This window comes from Leguminivora glycinivorella, chromosome 15 (assembly GCF_023078275.1).
Source record: "Leguminivora glycinivorella isolate SPB_JAAS2020 chromosome 15, LegGlyc_1.1, whole genome shotgun sequence".
Classification (NCBI taxonomy): domain Eukaryota; kingdom Metazoa; phylum Arthropoda; class Insecta; order Lepidoptera; family Tortricidae; genus Leguminivora; species Leguminivora glycinivorella.
In genome coordinates, this window is record NC_062985.1 from 20,434,368 (window position 1) to 20,453,071 (window position 18,704).

General features: G+C 38.0%; 1 protein-coding gene across 1 annotated transcript; it reads left to right on the plus strand.

Annotated features, from left to right (window-relative positions):
- The first annotated feature begins 712 nt into the window (after positions 1-712).
- Positions 713-1,535, plus strand: LOC125234237. The gene is made up of 2 exons (XM_048140444.1): positions 713-1,093; positions 1,473-1,535. The coding sequence occupies exons 1-2, from the start codon at positions 713-715 to the stop codon at positions 1,533-1,535; spliced, it is 444 nt and encodes a 147-aa protein (XP_047996401.1).
- Positions 1,536-18,704: the final 17,169 nt, after the last annotated feature.

Consider the following 18,704-nt stretch of genomic DNA (forward strand, 5'->3'; position numbering starts at 1 on the left):
TAGTACGTATTAGTTAAATTAAGCGTAGGAAAATATTTGTCGTTTTGCGGGCAAGTGAAGGATCTGTTACGTTAGTAACTTATTAATAATTTGTGGTATAGGTGTTTTGTATTTAACTTTTATAATTCGATCATAAAACCTAGAATTAAAATAAAAACAAAATGTCACATTTTTGCTCAATATAAACACTAAAAAAAATTCTAAAAATACTTACAATAAACCGATGTACACTTTTTTTAAAGTCGAAAGAATTAGGCACCCGGCCAACCTTTCATAAAAGACAATCAGTTCGCAGAGCGAGCCAAATTTAACTAATTTTCTGACCCTGGATTCGCTCGTAACCTATTTTTTATGGATAAAAGGTTTTAAGAATAATTGCTTTTAAATTGAATTCGGCTTCTGAAAATATTACTATGTTTTTTATTTATTTTTCGGAATCGGACGAAAGTTGCAGGAAATTTTAGGGATTATAACTGAGTCGATATATTAGATTAGATTAGATTAGCCAGAAGAGATTTATGGAGTTTTTCATAAACACTTTATAATTTGTCTATATATTTTGCATGGGACAAAACTGGTATCGATATCCATGGTGTCTTCTTGTCACACCTCAGATTCGCCGATGACATTGTATCGTTTTCCGAGTCCCTGGAAGATCTCCAAGACATGATTGAAAACCTATATCATGCTTCTATGAAAATAGGTCTTAAAGATGAACATGTCCAAGACCAAAGTTATGACGAACATCTCTGGTGAATCGATCCCAACTATTAGGGTGGGAAGCGAACCGCTAGAGATGGTCAAACAATACGTGTACCTTGGACATGTTATATCTTTTGACAAAACACTCCAAGAAAAGGAGATCTCCAGGAGAATCCAGCTCGGTTGGGCGGCATTCAATAAACTTGCGGACATCCTCAAACCCGCTGACATTCCACAGTGCTTGAAAACTCGCCTCTTTAATCAATGTGTCCCGCCCTCCATGACCTACGGTGCCGAGACATGGACGCTCAGTAAGAAGGCTGTGCATATGATACGAGTAGCACAGAGAGCCATGGAGCGCGCCATGCTCGGTATTAAGATGCAAGATCGAGTAAGGAATACCGAAATCCGAGGTCGCACTAAGGTGCAAGACGTAGGTTTCGTTATTACTAAACTAAAATGGAGTTGGGCGGGACATGTTGCTAGGCAGAGTGATGGCAGGTGGACCAAACGGAATGGTGGCCGCTAATAAATGTAAGAAGTGCCTGGCATCCGTTGGCTCGTTGGGTCGACGACATCCGAAAAACTGCGGGTCATAACTGGATGAGATTAGCCCAGGACAGGGAGAAGTGGCGTACTAGAAGAGAGGCCTATGCTCAGCAGTGGGCGATAAAGGGCTGATATGATGATATTTTAATAGCCTATAATGTGTGCCACTGCTGTAAAAAGGCTACATTCGTCACAACTTTGTGCATGCTCCCCCATTACAGATGCATTCATTGTTTAGAAGAAGTGAACAGCAAGATGCAAAGGTTCCTTCTGATACCTACTAAAGTATGGTGGGAATGTATTCATTAAACGGGCATGTACATTTTTTTTATGAGAATGTTAAGCTACGTGACTTTGATTTTTTCAATAGTAGCACAAGATAAGAGTTCATGTAAGTATGATTGTGCTGTTTTCGGGAAAATATCATTTTGGCCACTTCTAGGCTGCGAACAGCGCCATCTAGTTTTAAAGCCTAAAATTAATGTATGGGCCATATTTCAGGGGTACGCTTTTTTGTATGGGCATTGTCAGTCCCGTATTATACTTATGGTCCTTGGTTTTACCCATGTTTCTTTTCTTTTAGTTTAAGTATTTACATTTTGCAGCGACTGGCCGAAGCAGGCGGCAAATCGTGATGGGTGGCGGAAGATAGGGGAGGCCTTTGCCCAGCAGTGGGACAGAATTATAGGCTATAGAAAAAAAAGTTTATTTAAGGTTTATCAACAATTATTTACAGCAATGCTTTACAAAGACTCGCATAATATTCTAGAAAAGTGTAATAATCACTAACAGGTAAACTCCACAATATGTAATAATGTAATTTTCATCACACCCGTACTTTAAATGTGCTATTGCACTCAGGCGGAGCGTGAGTTATAGAAAAATCGTTCTCCCAAGGGAATAATGAAATTTATTGTACCGTACTTAACTTTTTTACATCTATTTACATATTTTTTACATTGCGAGTGTGATGAAAAACATTGTGTGTAACTCGGGGAGTATGAATATTACTAACTCGAGTCTTTAAATAAATTTAACTAACTCTAGCGTTAGTAATATTCAACTTCCTCCCCTTGTTGCACAATGTACTAACACTAACTAAAACCGTGGATAGGTAACAATTAAGACTTATATAATACTACTTAAAGTAATATAGAAAATGAAGGCATGTTTACAAAAACAACATAACTACACTAGACATGAATTTACAGGAAACGAAAAAAACTAAATGTCTTCTTATATATTAGCTATTGGACATAAACGTTGTATACGTTATTTAAGTAAGTGGCCATTAGTTCCGAAACACACGATTACACATCTCAAAGACAATTATTTTTGGAAAAAATATGAAAAATAAGTTCGTCAGTTATGGTGTTTTTGTAAAATTTTGTTAGTTATGTTCTTTTTGTTAGAAAATAAAACAAGTTTCTATAGAAATTATGTTTTGTATTCTATCATTTATCTTACTAAACTAGTGGATCTACTTTAATCATCACATCCGCTGCTGTTGTCATAGTTATCTACCTCCAGAGACGACGATTCTTGACACGTATTATACAAAATTGATTGGTAGAATTGATGGCTCGATGGTTTGACCAAAAACTGCATCAATTTTCTCAAGTCGCCTACTTTGTGAGGATTAAGGGGAAGTGAAGACTCATAAGCACGTTTTAAATTGATGTTCTTGGTCATTTTCTTCCTATTTCTTATATCAATAGTAACCCAAGGTCCCGTAAATGAATAGCGGACCAACACATATTTCGTGTCTTTTTCTATTTTTATCATTCTCACCTGTTTTAATTTCATAGCAGGCTTACTATTGCGTAAAAAGTAACCTGATACTGCATGTTTTATATTATGGAATGATTCATGGGTGATTTTTTAAATCATAAATCGTGATGGGCGTTCGCGAGCATTTGCCATTATAGTATTCCAGTCATCGGGCACTTCTGGAGAACATGTCTTCTTTTTGAAATGTTATTTCCACTCATTTTTAAGATGTGAAAGAAACTTCTGGATAGGTTACGTACATCAAACGCGATAGTTTTGTTTCCATTTTTAGGGTTCCGTAGTCAACTCCGTCTCCGTCCGTCCGTCCGTCCGTCCGTCCGTCCGTCCGTCCGTCCGTCCGTCCGTCCGTCCGTCCGCGGATAATCTCAGTAACCGTTAGCACTAGAAAGCTGAAATTTGGTACCAATATGTATATCAATCACGCCAACAAAGTGAAAAAATAAAAAGTGGAAAAAAATGTTTTATTAGGGTACCCCCCCTACATGTAAAGTGGGGGCTGATATTTTTTTTCATTCCAACCCCAACGTGTGATATATTGTTGGATAGGTATTTAAAAATAAATAAGGGTTTACTAAGATCGTTTTTTGATAATATTAATATTTTCGGAAATAATCGCTTCTAAAGGAAAAAAAGGGGGGGACCCCCTCCAGCTTTTGAACCATATGTTTAAAAAATATGAAAAAAATCACAAAAGTAGAACTTTATAAAGACTTTCTAGGAAAATTGTTTTGAACTTGATAGGTTCAGTAGTTTTTGAGAAAAATATAGAAAACTACGGAACCCTACACTGAGCGTGGCCCGACACGCTCTTGGCCAGTTTTTTTACAATCGTACACTTATTTGCCAGTTACATAACCTAAAACGTTACGTAAACTAAAAAGAGTTTGTATATATTTTATTGAAAATTATGTTTTTTACGTGAACGATATACAGTTATGTTCTTTTTGTAAAAAACAATGTAGATATGTAGTTTTTGCAAAATGGGTATATTTTTGGGGACTGAGTGTGGACAATTGGAGTCATTTTTGGACACTATCTTTTGCTCTACGTATAGATCCTGCTTAGACGAATGCTATGATACCAAAAACTCAAATCCGCAAAAAATGTTAGTTATGTTGTTTTTGTAAACATGCCTTCAAATTAACTTCAGGGTAAAATATTAAATATACAGGAGAAGAAAAAATAAGTAATATCAAAGAGGATTGAGTATTATAGAGAGTTACTGTCAAAGTAAAATGTGTAATCACAGTGCATAGACTGCCATCTTTCAACACAGGCTTAAAACTTTCGAACCTTAGTTTTGACAATTTAGCCCATATTGTTAGCCTGATATGTGTTAAAATGTCAAATAATAATATTAGCGCCATCTAGCCGAGCGTTTCCCAAAGGCCACCAAGTTTCTATGGCTTTGAGGTACGTTTTTTTCTTAAACTTTATTCGTCTATACGGAGTTACATATCAGAGTTACATAACTAGAGAGTGCATTGGTAACAACTATAAGTAGTTACTTAGAAATGGACAGTTTTTTAATTGACCTTCGTAATTTACTAGGGTGTGTCTTTCAAGTTTCGATGTTCCAGACATACATGTGTACGAACGCTAACTAACCAAGTAAGCATCCTCAGGATTGCCCCGTGTAAGCCTCCTTTTTTTTACTATTGTAGAAGAAAGGTCACGCTCAATTTAATGGGTTAGTAATAGGGATGTACCGACTATTGATTCGGCCGACTAGTTCGACTACCGACTAATCGGCGCTTGGGTGGCCGATTACTCGGCCAGAATATAATTTTCGACTAATTTATTAGAATTTTTGAATGACATTGCTCCTTTGTTGGCGCTTTTCATTATTTTTTAAAGGTTCAAAGGTCAATGATAATATTTATAATTATGCAAACGATTTGGCTTAGTGGGTAAGAAATTCTGCCTATGAAACCGATAGTCCTAGGTAAAACATTTATTTCTGTGATGATCACAATTGTTATTTTAACTAACAAACCTATTCGTTATGTTTGCAACAATATCAGCTGTTAATTTATGTTTGTACTGTTTTCTATCACTTATAATGTGCGGACTAATCGGCCTTTTTTACCGAGTAGTCGCCGACTAATCGCCGACTACAAATGCGGCCGAATAATCGGCTTTCCCGACTAGTCGGTACATCCCTAGTTAATAACGCAAACCTACATTCTTTACCTACACACAGAACAATAAGCACGTGCAACCAAAGATTTCAAAAGTAAGGACTTTTCATTACTACTTCACTGCGTGGGCCTGAATCTTATACTTTTAAACGAGCAATTCTTGTATATTTATTTATTTATTTATATATATATTTATTTACACTGACGATCTCGGAAACCGCTCTAACGATTTCGCAGAAATTTGTTATGTGGGGGTTTTTGGGGGTGAAAAATCGGTCTAACTTATCCTTAGGTCCCGGAAAACGCGAATTTTCGAGTTTTCATGCGTTTTTCTTCGCGCGCCATCTCGTGTGCAGTAGTTGTACTGTTAAGACAGAATTCTTTCGGTCGATGTAAGTACTATTTATTGCAAACACTAGATGGCGACACAGGTCAAGGCTAAAACGAATAGAAAATACACTATTTGAGTTTTTGTGGCGAAATGCGCGCCATCTCGTGTGGAGTAGTTGTGTTGTTAAGGCTGAGAATTTCGCTCGATGTAGGTACTATTCATTTTTGAACTAGATGGCGACACATGTCAAGGATACGAAACAGAACCGAGCGAAGCTCGGTTGCCCAGATATTGTTAATAATGTGTGAAAGTTAAGTCTGTCATAAATACCTCTTAACTAAGGATAACACTAATCCATACTATACTATATACTATACTATATACTATACTTTATACTATACTATATACTATACTATATACTATACTATATACTATACTATAATACTATACTATATATCCATACTAATATTATAAATGGGAAAGTGTGTGTGTCTGTTTGTTTGTCCGTCTTTCACGGAGAAATGAAGCGACGGATTGTCGTGATTTTTTGAGTAGACATGGTTGAAGGGTCGGAGAGTGACAAAGGCTACTTTTTGTCTCTTTCTAACGCGAGCGAAGCTGCGTGTAAAGGCTAGTAATATTATAAATGGAAAAGAGTGTGAGTCTGTTTGTTTGTCCGTCGTTCACGGCAAAACGGAGCGACGAATTGACGTAATGTTTTAAGTGAAGATAGTTGTAGGCATGGAGAGTGACATAGGCTACTTTTTGTCTCTTTCTGACCCCCCACTTTCCTAAATTGGCGGGTGGATGTTTATATGGAGCATTCCGCAATTTTCGAATTTAACGCGAGCGGAGTCGCGGGCAGAAGCTAGTGAATCATATATGAGGTTTAATTTATGTATGGTATCTTTAAGTCAGATGGGCCAAAATAGCGACCGAATGGCCACCACAAATTACCCGAGGCCGAGGTAGGCCAAAAATGAGATGGCGGAAAGACCTGGACTCATTTTGTGGCGATTGGCGGGAGCATGCAAAGAGCCGTGACGAGTGGCGGAAAACAGGGGGAGGCCTTTGCTCAGCAGTGGGAAACAATAAAGGCTATAAAAAAAAACTTTAAGTCTTATACAATTTACATTATTTATGTTTTATTCCATACACGGTTTATGAAGTCAACCCTATTAAAATAAACTTCCAGGTCTATTGTCATCTTTCAGTTTAAAACCGAATAAAAACACAAAAAAAAAAAAACAGAAACAATAGCCTTGCCAGAATTCAAGCAAAAAACTTTGTTCGCTCTCAAAGGGTTTTCCCATATGACGTATTGGATAAATAAAATGTTCAATGACTTTCCGAACTCCGATAAATAAAAAGTTTGTATCTTTACAAACGGAATCACCGGTATTTGAACACTGGAGTTTATAAGTGTTTTTATTGGGTTTTTATTACTACATTTTATGTGTGAAATTTCGTTTTGCTTTTTTTTTTTAAATGAGCTACAAAATTGCATGAGAAATTAGAAATAAATTCGGTCATAAATTTTTAACACTTTTGCTAATCACCATTACAAAGTGAAGCTTTGTGTGTCTTCCAGGGATCCAGATTGCGGGGTTGTTAGAAAAATTCAGTTACTTCTCGTCTGTTGCAACACTCGCTACTCTCAGGAGTCTGTTTTTGGTATTTGATATTCAGATTATTGTATTTGCTTGCGATTCAACAATAGAAACCATCGTTTGGTCCAGTTTCAATTGTACACTACCGGTTAAAATACAATTTGCACCCTTGTATGTAATTATACCGGGTGTGGCCTGTATTCAATAACTTTAAAAAATTTTTTTTTCAAAAGTTTTTTTTTTTCATACAAATTAATACCATCAATGTACACTGTCATCAGTGTAGTTGACGTCGCTTGTCACGCTACTAGCATAATACAATTCCCAATACATTGCGTGTTAAGACAAATCTTATTGTACTTAAAAAAATAAAATACAAGTTAGTTTTAAAAGTTGCTGAACTATTATTTGAAAAATTGAAGCTAAAGTAATTTTTTTTTCTTGTTACATGTCACACTGTATGCATAACAAAATCTATTTAGTATGAATATTGTGTGCAAACTGTCATCATTGTAATTTTCCAAACTCATAACGAGTAGATAAAGTTGAGCTAGAAACTATTAAAACAACAATTATGTGGGTTTAGAACAGTCGTTGTCTTCAAAATGCACAGTTTAATTTAACGAGTTGTAATAAATTTTTATGCAGATGCTTGTCGAGATGACTGAAATGAATGGTGTTTAGTTTAGTTTAGTTTAGTTTAGTTTATTTATCTCGTTTATACAAATTTCACACAATTAAAATTTACATTTCAGCTTATATTACTATTCGTATAACGATCGTTACAAAAGAAATAATAAAATTAAAATTACAAATAAAAATGGAAAAAAGTAGTGTGAACAAAAAAAAATATTAAAATGTCATATTGGTAAAAATAAAATAAATACAGGTTTTAGTACTACATAGTACAAATCAAAAATAACCAATGTCAATAATACAATATAGAATAATGAATAATGAGAAATAATAAAAAATAAATTACGGAAATGTAAGAGTAAAGTTGTAGTACTATAATTAGTACATATCAATGTTAATATTAAAATTATAATAATAATTTATTTTATTATTTGCATGTATTCTTTTACTGAGTATAGTTCCTTTTCCAACAGAAGGTTCTTCAGTCTTCGTCCGAACCTTTCCTCATTTTTTTCATTTTTTATGTCAGCGGGTAGGTGCTCATAATAGGTGGGCCCTATGACTCGTGCGTTTTTTGCTTGTAGTGCTGTGCGACGCGGCACTGTACGAAGTTTTCCCGTGCTTCGAAGGCACTTTCCCTTCACTTCCACTCGCCTAAACTGTCCCAGGTTTCTTCGCGTATACATTATTACCTCATAAAGATACTGAGAGTAGTGTGTCATTATTTGGTGTTCTGAAAACAAGGTTCTGCAGGACTGCCTCTGATTGAGGCCAAGCATAGCTCTCAGCGCCCGTTTTTGCATGCGTAACACTCTCTCAGCATCAGTCGAGTTTCCCCACAGAATCACACCATAAGCCATAAGCGAGTGGAAATGTGAGAAGTACACCTGCCTTAAGGCATCACGGGAAATCAACGGCTTGAGCTTACGTAGTGCAAACACTGCACTACCAAGCCTGCCACACAGCGAGTCCACGTGGTGTTTCCAATTTAAGTTAGGGTCAAGTGTAAAACCTAAAAACCTACACTTATCGTTCATTGGTATTGGACACTGAATACTCGCGCCCGTGACGCGCCTACCACTGAACAGCATTACGTTGGATTTGCTAAGGTTGAGTATCAAACCGTTTGCCGAAAACCACGTCTGCAGCTGGCCGCATACTATGTTGACTTTCCGGTTTAGTTCCTCATATCGATACCTCTGGGTTCAATTGGCGTAAAGGACATTTTGGCGAAAATGAGTTATATATACAGTTTTGTTCAGAATTTCAAGCGCTATCGATCTGTGTAGTTAAAATTTCGATATCTCTTAAAAAGTTGCCTTTACGACCAAGATTTTCTACTATGGACTTGTAAAAATAGCTTTTCTGAAGGGGCGTAAATATCAAGTCATTAATTATAAATTATTATTTGTGTCGTAAAGGAAATCTACAAATAAAAATATAGTCGTAAGTCACCTTGATATATATTGTTGCCCTTTAAGCCCTTACTTTCTAAGGATCACTTTCTATAGTAGTGTGATAAAGTTGGGCGTAAAGGACAAGTTTTTTTGTTCTTCGTCCTTTACGACCAGCACTAAAAATATTTTATCCGCAACTGTAATCGATATCTTTGGGTTCAATTGTCGTAAAGGACATATAATGCAGGTTTACAAGACAAAGATAAAGCCACTTTTTTTTGTTTTTTTGACCTATATTTGTGACGTGTATAAGAAAAATATGCAGATTACGAGTATCTTTAACCTAGTGTAGCAACCGTAGTGATAAACTAAACGATTTAGAAGATAGATGGTTGTAAAGGACACGTCAAAATGTTATAACGTCCTTTACACCCATGATTTGATAGGGTCGTAAATGACGGTCTTAGATGATTTTTATACAAAGTCGGGGCGTAATTGTAACCGAAATGGTACAAATGTTGTGCTAGTTTACAATTAAAAACTGGAAAAATGTATCAAAACGTACTTAATATGGCATAGAATAGCTACATTAGTTTAATGCAGTGTATTATTTATCTAAGCTATCTTAGCAACAAAAAAGAACGAGACTAATATTTTATATCCAGTTTTGTAATAAAGAAACAATATTTGATTAAAAACTATCTAATACTTTGGCAACAAATTCAAAGTTATTTTTTTAGTATTCGCAGCTGCTGCCTGAATAGTCAGTAGGTTACGCATTCAGTCTTTAATTCTAGCAGGGAAACGCTTTCGTAGTATTATTATACTGCGGCGAGATGTAGGTAATTAAAAAAAACATTATGGTAATCAGGGTACGTACCCAAATGCACAAACGCTCACGATAATATCTATTTCGTAGCTAAGTATATATCTTTATCGCTCTTGCGTATTGCACCAGACTGCATTTTTGTCGGCGTCTGGCGTCGATGATTGCCATTCAGCTACGCCGGCAGTAAATTTTAACAGTAGACTATACTAACATTTAGTGCGACAATAACAGGTGCGTTTCGCTAGCGAATGAGCGTTAGCGTTTGGTGACTTGGCTATGTACCCAGGTACTTAAAGCATTGACCATAATATTTCTAGGATTGAACTCATAATTAAGATTATTCTTATTTAACAGGTTTAAGACTAAATAACAATCTTCTGTTTTAAAATTATTAAAAATATGAATCAACATAGTAGGTAGTCTTGACTACAGTTTGTATACGCGTCCTAACTTGCGTTTATAAATAAGTACTTAATTCTTAGTTATTCTTAGAACTTCTTTCTACTTTAGACTTAAAATTACTGTCGTATTAATATAGTCTACTATTCACAGTTGCTGATTAAAGATTTACGTGATTACCATTAGTGTTTTTATATTTACTTAAACTACGAAAGCGTTTCCCTGCTAGAATTAAATACTGAATGCGTAACTTATTGAGATAGCGGCGAGTACTAAAATAATAACTTTCCAAAATATGAGATAGTTTTTAAGCAAATGTTGTTTCTTTATTGCATAACTGGATATAAAATAGTCTTGTTCTTTGTCTTTGCTAAATATTTAGATAAATATACACTGTAACACTAATGTGGCTATTCTATGCCATATTAACTACGTTTTGATACATTTTTCAAGTTTCTCAATTGTAAACTAAGCTAAAAACAGTTGCCATTTGTACCATTCCGGTTACATTTACGCCCAGAATTTGTATAAAAATCATCTAAGACCGTCATTTACGACCCTATCGATTCTAATTGTTCAAAAAAATCGTGGGTGTAAAGGACGTCCATAGCATTTTGACGTGTCCTTTACAACCATCTAACTTCTAAACCGTTTAGTTTATCACTACGGTTGCTACACTAGGTGAAGGATACTAAAAATCTACATATTTTTCTATATACGTCACAAATATAGGTCAAAAAACAAAAAAGATATAAACATTTTTCTAAAAAAAAAGTTGTTTTTTGCTTCTCCTGAAAACCTGCATTTTGTCCTTTACGCCAATTGAACCCAAAGGTATCGATATGTATGTGCCTTTACGACTACTGTCGTGTCATCAGCAAACAGAATGATTTCCCCTTCTGTTATGCTGGATGGTAAGTCGTTTATAAACGCAAGAAAAAGGGTATTTCCTAATGCTGATCCCTGTGGGATTCCAACCGTCACGTTGCCTTTCCTCGATCGCATCCTTTGTCCACCGCTCATTACTTCTACCGTCTGGGTTCTGTTTCCTAAAAAGGTTTTTAGCAAATCATGTCCTCTTCCTTGCAGGCCATAACATGCGAGCTTTTTCATTAGAACATCATGGTTGATGACGTCAAAAGCTTTAGACAGGTCGCAAAATATGCCGGCTACTTTGTACTTGTCGTCGATTGCTGATGATATTTTGTCGACCATGGTATAGGCTGCTGTGGTTGTGGACATGCGTTTACGGTATGCAAACTGTCTGTCAGTCAGTAAGTCAGTTTCAAGGTGGTCAATCAAACACTGTGATACGATTGACTCGATAATTTTTGAGATACTGGGTACTATCGATATAGGTCTGTAGTTATCCACTGATGTTTTTTCTCCCTTGTTTTTATATACTGGGCACACTCTTGTGCATTTAAGCGTATCGGGATAAACACCAGTCAAAAACATTTCGTTTATCAAATTAACCAGTATCTCCGAAAGTATCGGCCAGATGGACAAAATAATATTTATTGAAATATCGTATATGTCGAGAGTACTTCGACATTTCATGAGGGACTTTAAGACACGGTCAAGGTCAGATGGCGTGACTTTGTGTAGTTCGACGGTGGGCACATCTCTGGTTTGCAAGTATTCAGTTAAGTATCGCATTGCTAGTGGCTCATTTACCCCGATGTCCAATTTAGTGCTAAAACCCAGGAAATGGGAATTTAGGACTTCCGGTATATCATGTAAAATCCGGTGTAAAATTGTTAGAGATTTCAGATTTTACATGCACATACGTAAACTCATAAAAACAGAAAAATAGAGAGCTGGAAGAGCTAATGGCGGTGCCTAAGATAATTGGCGAGATCAAAGTCACGTGACTCCGCTGGCTCGGCCGCCTGGAAAGGATGGGAGAGGATCGTGGTGTGAGAAGAGTGTATGTGGAACACCCGGGTGGAAAACGTCCGCGCAGTCGTCCCAGATATCGCTGGTGCGAGGAAGCCCTGAAAGACCTGTCCACATTCGGTGTACCCAACTGGCGTGCAGTGGCGCAGGATAGGGCAGAGTGACGAGTAGAAGCTAAATTTGACCCATTTCACGGTTTTCGATTGAACTGAAATTTTGCTCATATATAAGTATGTAAATCACGTGACAATGCAAAGTTTTTATGGTATCATGGAGATGGTTTAATGATGGAACAGAAAGGTGGCCATAGGAACTCTGTCATGAAACGTCGTATCCCATCGAGTAAGGGGTTTTTAGAAACGTCTCGGAGAGCAGTAGATGACTGTTGAAAGAAAGGCACGGTCGGGGATAAAAGCTTGTGTCAAAAATGAAATTTTTGCAAAAACCTTATTTATTGACCGCAGCGAAGCAAGGGCTACGTTTTAACTCAAGCAGTTTGCTTTTGTATGTCCGGATGTCTCGCTCTACAGCTCGCATTTCCCAACCGATTCGCGTGAAATTTTGTGACCAGATTCTATGACTCAATAAAATTTTTTTGTCGTCCCAGATTTTGGAAATTGTAAAAATTTACAAAGTCATGGGGCCTCACGCCTTAACTTTTAGCCGTATCGATATCTTAAAAGTCTTGTCTTTTAGATGCATGTATATAGAGTGCTTGGCAAAAAAATCAGACGTTTTAGAACACAGGTTTAGACGGTAGATGTAAAAATATGTAATATTGCATGAGAATAAGCATTTTAATTTCGCCAATCTACGTATGTGTTAGGGTGGCTCAGTGGTAAGTCACCGTGCTTTTTTTCAAATTTCTAATCACCAAGTTCTGCGTTCGAATCCTCCAGGTGCCATAATTTTTGTATTTTTTTTGCATTTGAATTTTGTATTATAATAATTATATTTTAACCAACTAAGCGATATATACATTTTATATACATATAATCATTTTTTTTTCAGTAGAAAGTAAAATCCTGTTTGCTTGATGATCGAAATTTGCATTTTTATGTCCGTATATTTTCCTCTATTCAACCGATTCTCGTAAAATTTAATTATGTAACGAGACTATTTATATTTATTTTTTATGATCCAGTGTTTAATAATTTTGAAGTACAAAAAAAAACTTATTATTTATAAATAAATGTAGTGCCGAAGATGGCAAAAATAAGTACTAACCAATTTGATATAGAAAGGATGAGCTGAAATAATTACGATGCCTCTCCTACAACGTCACGCCACAATATTCTCACAGATGGCGTTAAACAGAAGATAAAAACTTACCTCGGAAAAATCAACAAAATTGTGTCTGACCAGAGACCTATATAACTTCGTCTGACTAAGACTCTATACTCTCTGGTTTGACTAAAGAAAACGGACGCAAACATTAAAAATTTGTGCGTGGAGTCCCTCCGCGCGGCATAAGTGAAACTTCGTAACATAATTATGATAGCTGTTGGCAACAAGAAGAAAAATAATAAAAATACAAAAAGTTTTGCATTTGCCGGGAATCGAACCTAGAAATATGACCAGCATGAGGGCAAAAATGTACCATGAATGACACTGCACCACCGTGGTTTGTACTAATCGGTGCGAATTTAAGTGTTATGTGCTGCCACTTTCAAATAGATTGAATTAGTGAGTTGGCGATGCATCGTAGTGTTTAAAATAGTTGGGTAAGGGTTTTCTTGTGACCCTTAAAAGCGAAAATAGGAATCCCACTTCGCGGGCTACCGTCGACACGTTTACAAAACAAAAACTGATAACAAAACCAAAATGGACGACGAGGGGGAAGCACCCACAAGGGGGCTCGGGGGCGAAGCCCCCGCCAAAAATAAATACCACGTAGTACGTATTGAAAATAAGTTAGGTTAGGGTTTTCTTGCGAAGTATAAGATCGAAAATAAAGGGGGGGGCTCGGGGGCGCAGCCCCGCAAAATAGAAATACCGATTAAGTATCCAAACTAAGTAAGGTTAGGGTTTTCTTGTGACCCTGAAAAGCGAAAATAGGCAACCCACTTCGCGGGCTAGCGTCGACACGCTTACAAATCCAAAATTGATAAGAAAAACAAAATGGACCACGAGGGGCGAAGCATCCACAAGGGGGGCTCGGGGGGCGAAGCCCCCCGCCAAAAAGAAATACCAACGTAGTACGTATTGAAAATAAGTTAGGTTTAGTCTTGTTTACGACGCTTAAGAGCGAAGATAAGGGGGGGCTCAGGGGGCGCAGCCCCCGCAAAAAAGAAAGATCAATTAAGTGTCCAAACTAATTAAGGTTAAAGTTTTCTTGCGACCCTTAAGAGGGAAAATAAGGGGGGCTCAGGGGGCGCAGCCCCCGCCAAAAATAATACCGATTAAATATCCAAACTAAGTAAGGTTAGGGTTATCTTGTGACCCTGAAAAGCGAAAATAGGCAACCCACTTCGCGGGCTAGCGTCGACACGCTTACAAATCCAAAATTGATAAGAAAAACAAAATGGACCACGAGGGGCAAAGCATCCACAAGGGGGGCTCGGGGGCGAAGCCCCCGCCAAAAAGAAATACCAACGTAGTACGTATTGAAAATAAGTTAGGTTTAGTCTTTTTTACGACGCTTAAGAGCGAAGATAAGGGGGGGCTCGGGGGCGCAGCCCCCCGCAAAAAAGAAAGATCGATTAAGTATCCAAACTAAGTAAGGTTAAAGTTTTCTTGCGACCCTTAAGAGGGAAAATAAGGGGGGCTCGGGGGGCGCAGCCCCCGCAAAATAGAAATACCGATTATGTATCCAAACTAAGTAAGGTTAGGGTTTTCTTGTGACCCTGAAAAGCGAAAATAGGCAGCCCACTTCGCGGGCTAGCGTCGACACGCTTACAAATCCAAAATTGATAAGAAAAACAAAATGGACCACGAGGGGTGAAGCATCCACAAGGGGGGCTCGGGGGGCGAAGCCCCCGCCAAAAAGAAATACCAACGTAGTACGTATTGAAAATAAGTTAGGTTTAGTCTTGTTTACGACGCTTAAGAGCGAAGATAAGGGGGGGCTCGGGGGGCGCAGCCCCCGCAAAAAAGAAAGATCAATTAAGTGTCCAAACTAATTAAGGTTAAAGTTTTCTTGCGACCCTTAAGAGGGAAAATAAGGGGGGCTCAGGGGGCGCAGCCCCCCGCCAAAAATAATACCGATTAAATATCCAAACTAAGTAAGGTTAGGGTTATCTTGTGACCCTGAAAAGCGAAAATAGGCAACCCACTTCGCGGGCTAGCGTCGACACGCTTACAAATCCAAAATTGATAAGAAAAACAAAATGGACCACGAGGGGCGAAGCATCCACAAGGGGGGCGCGGGGGGCGAAGCCCCCGCCAAAAAGAAATACCAACGTAGTACGTATTGAAAATAAGTTAGGTTTAGTCTTTTTTACGACGCTTAAGAGCGAAGATAAGGCAGCCCCCCGCAAAAAAGAAAGATTGATTAAGTATCCAAACTAAGTAAGGTTAAAGTTTTCTTGCGACCCTTAAGAGGGAAAATAAGGGGGGCTCGGGGGGCGCAGCCCCCGCAAAATAGAAATACCGATTATGTATCCAAACTAAGTAAGGTTAGGGTTTTCTTGTGACCCTGAAAAGCGAAAATAGGCAGCCCACTTCGCGGGCTAGCGTCGACACGCTTAGAAATCGAAAATTGATAACAAAACCAAAATGGACGACGAGGGGCGAAGCACCCACAAGGGGGCTCGGGGGCGAAGCCCCCGCCAAAAATAAATACCACGTAGTACGTATTGAAAATAAGTTAGGTTAGGGTTTTCTTGCGAAGTTTAAGATTGAAAATAAGGGGGGCTCGGGGGCGCAGCCCCCCGCAAAATAAAAACACCAATTAAGTATCCAAACTAAGTAGGGTTAGGTGTTCTTGTGACCCTGAAAAGCGAAAATAAGCAACCCACTTCGCGGGCTAGCGTTGACACGCTTAGAAATCGAAAATTGATAACAAAACCAAAATGGACGACGAGGGGCGAAGCACCCACAAGGGGGCTCGGGGGGCGAAGCCCCCCGCCAAAAATAAATACCACGTAGTACGTATTGAAAATAAGTTAGGTTAGGGTTTTCTTGCGAAGTTTAAGATGGAAAATAAGGGGGCGCTCGGGGGCGCAGCCCCCGCAAAATAGAAATACCGATTAAGTATCCAAACTAAGTAAGGTTAGGGTTTTCTTGTGACCCTGAAAAGCGAAAATAGGCAGCCCACTTCGCGGGCTAGCGTCGACACCCTTACAAATCGAAAATTGATAACAAAACCAAAATGGACGACGAGGGGAGAAGCACCCACAAGAGAGGCTCCAAAAAGAAATACCACGTAGTACGTATTGAAAATAAGTTAGGTTAGGGTTTACTTGCGAAGTTTAAGATCGAAAATAAGGGGGTCTCGGGGCGCAGCCCCCGCAAAATAGAAACACCAATTAAGTATCCAAACTAAATAGGGTTAGGTGTTCTTGTGACCCTGAAAAGCGAAAATAAGCAACCCACTTCGCGGGCTAGTGTCGACACGCTTACAAATCGTGGACGACGGGGGCGAAGAAAGAAATACCACCGTTGTACTTATTGAAAAGAAGTTAGGGTTTTCTTTCGGCGAAACACCCACCCCGGGGCTCGGGGAGGGGGGGGTAACCCCACAAAATACCAACGTAATACCTATTGAAAATAAGTTAGTTTAAGGTTTTCTTGCGACGAACAAGGGTGATTATAAGGGGGGGGGCTTGGGGGGCCAGCCCCCGAAAAAGAAAGACCTATTAAATATCCAAACTAAGTTAGGTTAGGATTTTCGTGTGACGCTTAGAAGCGAAAAGCCCACTTTGCGGGCTAGCGTCGACACGATTACAAAACAAAAGTTGATAACAAAACCAAGGGCAGGACTATGATTCTTGCCATTTTATCACTTATCTACGCGGATAAAGCATCCGTCACGTTGTGGCAAGTTAGTCAGTGTAATATTGACATATATGTTATCCACATTGATAAGTGATAAAAGTGCAAGCATGATAGCCCCACAGTTTTTATATGTTAAATGCAGAAATTGCCGTTAAGGGCTTGAGTTGAGTGCCTATAGCGTACGAGTATATGTCGCTTGAAACTGTTGCTGTCATGAGGTCATGACTTGACTGCGATAATCACTAATTATCTTTCAGTTTTGCGTTCTCTAAGCATTTCGCGAAGGTCTACAGCTCCCAGAGCCACTAGTTATATTTTAGTTTGATCTGTATCGGAAAATTCGAATAGGAGTGATAATATTATACACATGTGATGATACGAGGAAGTAGCTACATCATCCCGCGCGTCGTAAAATTCCATGGTAGCTATATTTGTCTTGTTTATGTCACCAGTTCCATTTGTTTCTGAACTACTGGCCCCGTAGCCGAATGGCATTTCTCCGACGCCAAACGAAAACGAAACGTAGTCCGGCTCTGTCGCGCCAATACGCAAGAGTGACAGGGATAGATATCTACTAGCGTTTCGTTTCGTGAGCGTCTCGTGAGCGTTAGTGCCATTCGGCTACGCACCCTGTTCTATATTCCACCTTATGTTTATACGCATAAGGGCTGCTTGGCATTTTATTATAAGGGACTACATGGGTAGTAGTAAAAGTGTATTTACATGTTTGGTTGTATCTCGTAAATAGTATTTTGGAATTTGTGTCTGTTTTCTTATTATGGAAATATTTGGCCCAGTTTGTTAGTAATGCGAAGGTTACTGATAGATTTTATTATACCCATTTTGTGTTAAGCTTTGAAACTATGTATTTATCTCCGGGATGTTGATTAAGCTTTGAATAATGTTAACAATAAAATCAGAAGGTTATGATTTTATCATATACGAGAATAAGCTCGATTCTAATTTTGGATATACAATACAATACAATACAATACAATACAACACAACACAACACAACACAACACAACACAACACAACACAACACAACATAACACAACACAACACAACACAACACAGCACAACACAACACAACACAACACAACACAACACAACACAACACAACACAATACAATACAATACTCTTTATTGCACACCTCACATAGTTTACAAGTAATACACAAGAAACAAAACAAATTAAACAGAGGTAACAACAGGCGGTCTTATCGCTTAAGAGCGATCTCTTCCAGACAACCTACTACACTTTTTCTGTCAGTCATAATTTTGCTAAACCATTTCCTTACCAGAAATCCAAATGTGTTTTTTTTTTTTCGATTTTAAAAGAGTTTAATTATTATGTTTCAATTTTTATAAGTTCTCGTAAACTTTATTTTGACGTTCAAAATATGCCTCAAGTTCCTGCCAATCAATTTAAATCAGAAAAAAAAAATCTCTATTTTTTTTTACTTTGAATAGGTACACGTT

Excerpts from the sequence above, each read along its gene's own strand:
- LOC125234237 (XM_048140444.1), top strand. The coding sequence starts at position 713 with ATGAACATGTCCAAGACCAAAGTTATGACGAACATCTCTGGTGAATCG. Across the intron at positions 1,094-1,472 it reads GTATTAAGATGCAAGATCGA|ATGCATTCATTGTTTAGAAG; the intron begins GTAAGGAATACC and ends CCCCCATTACAG.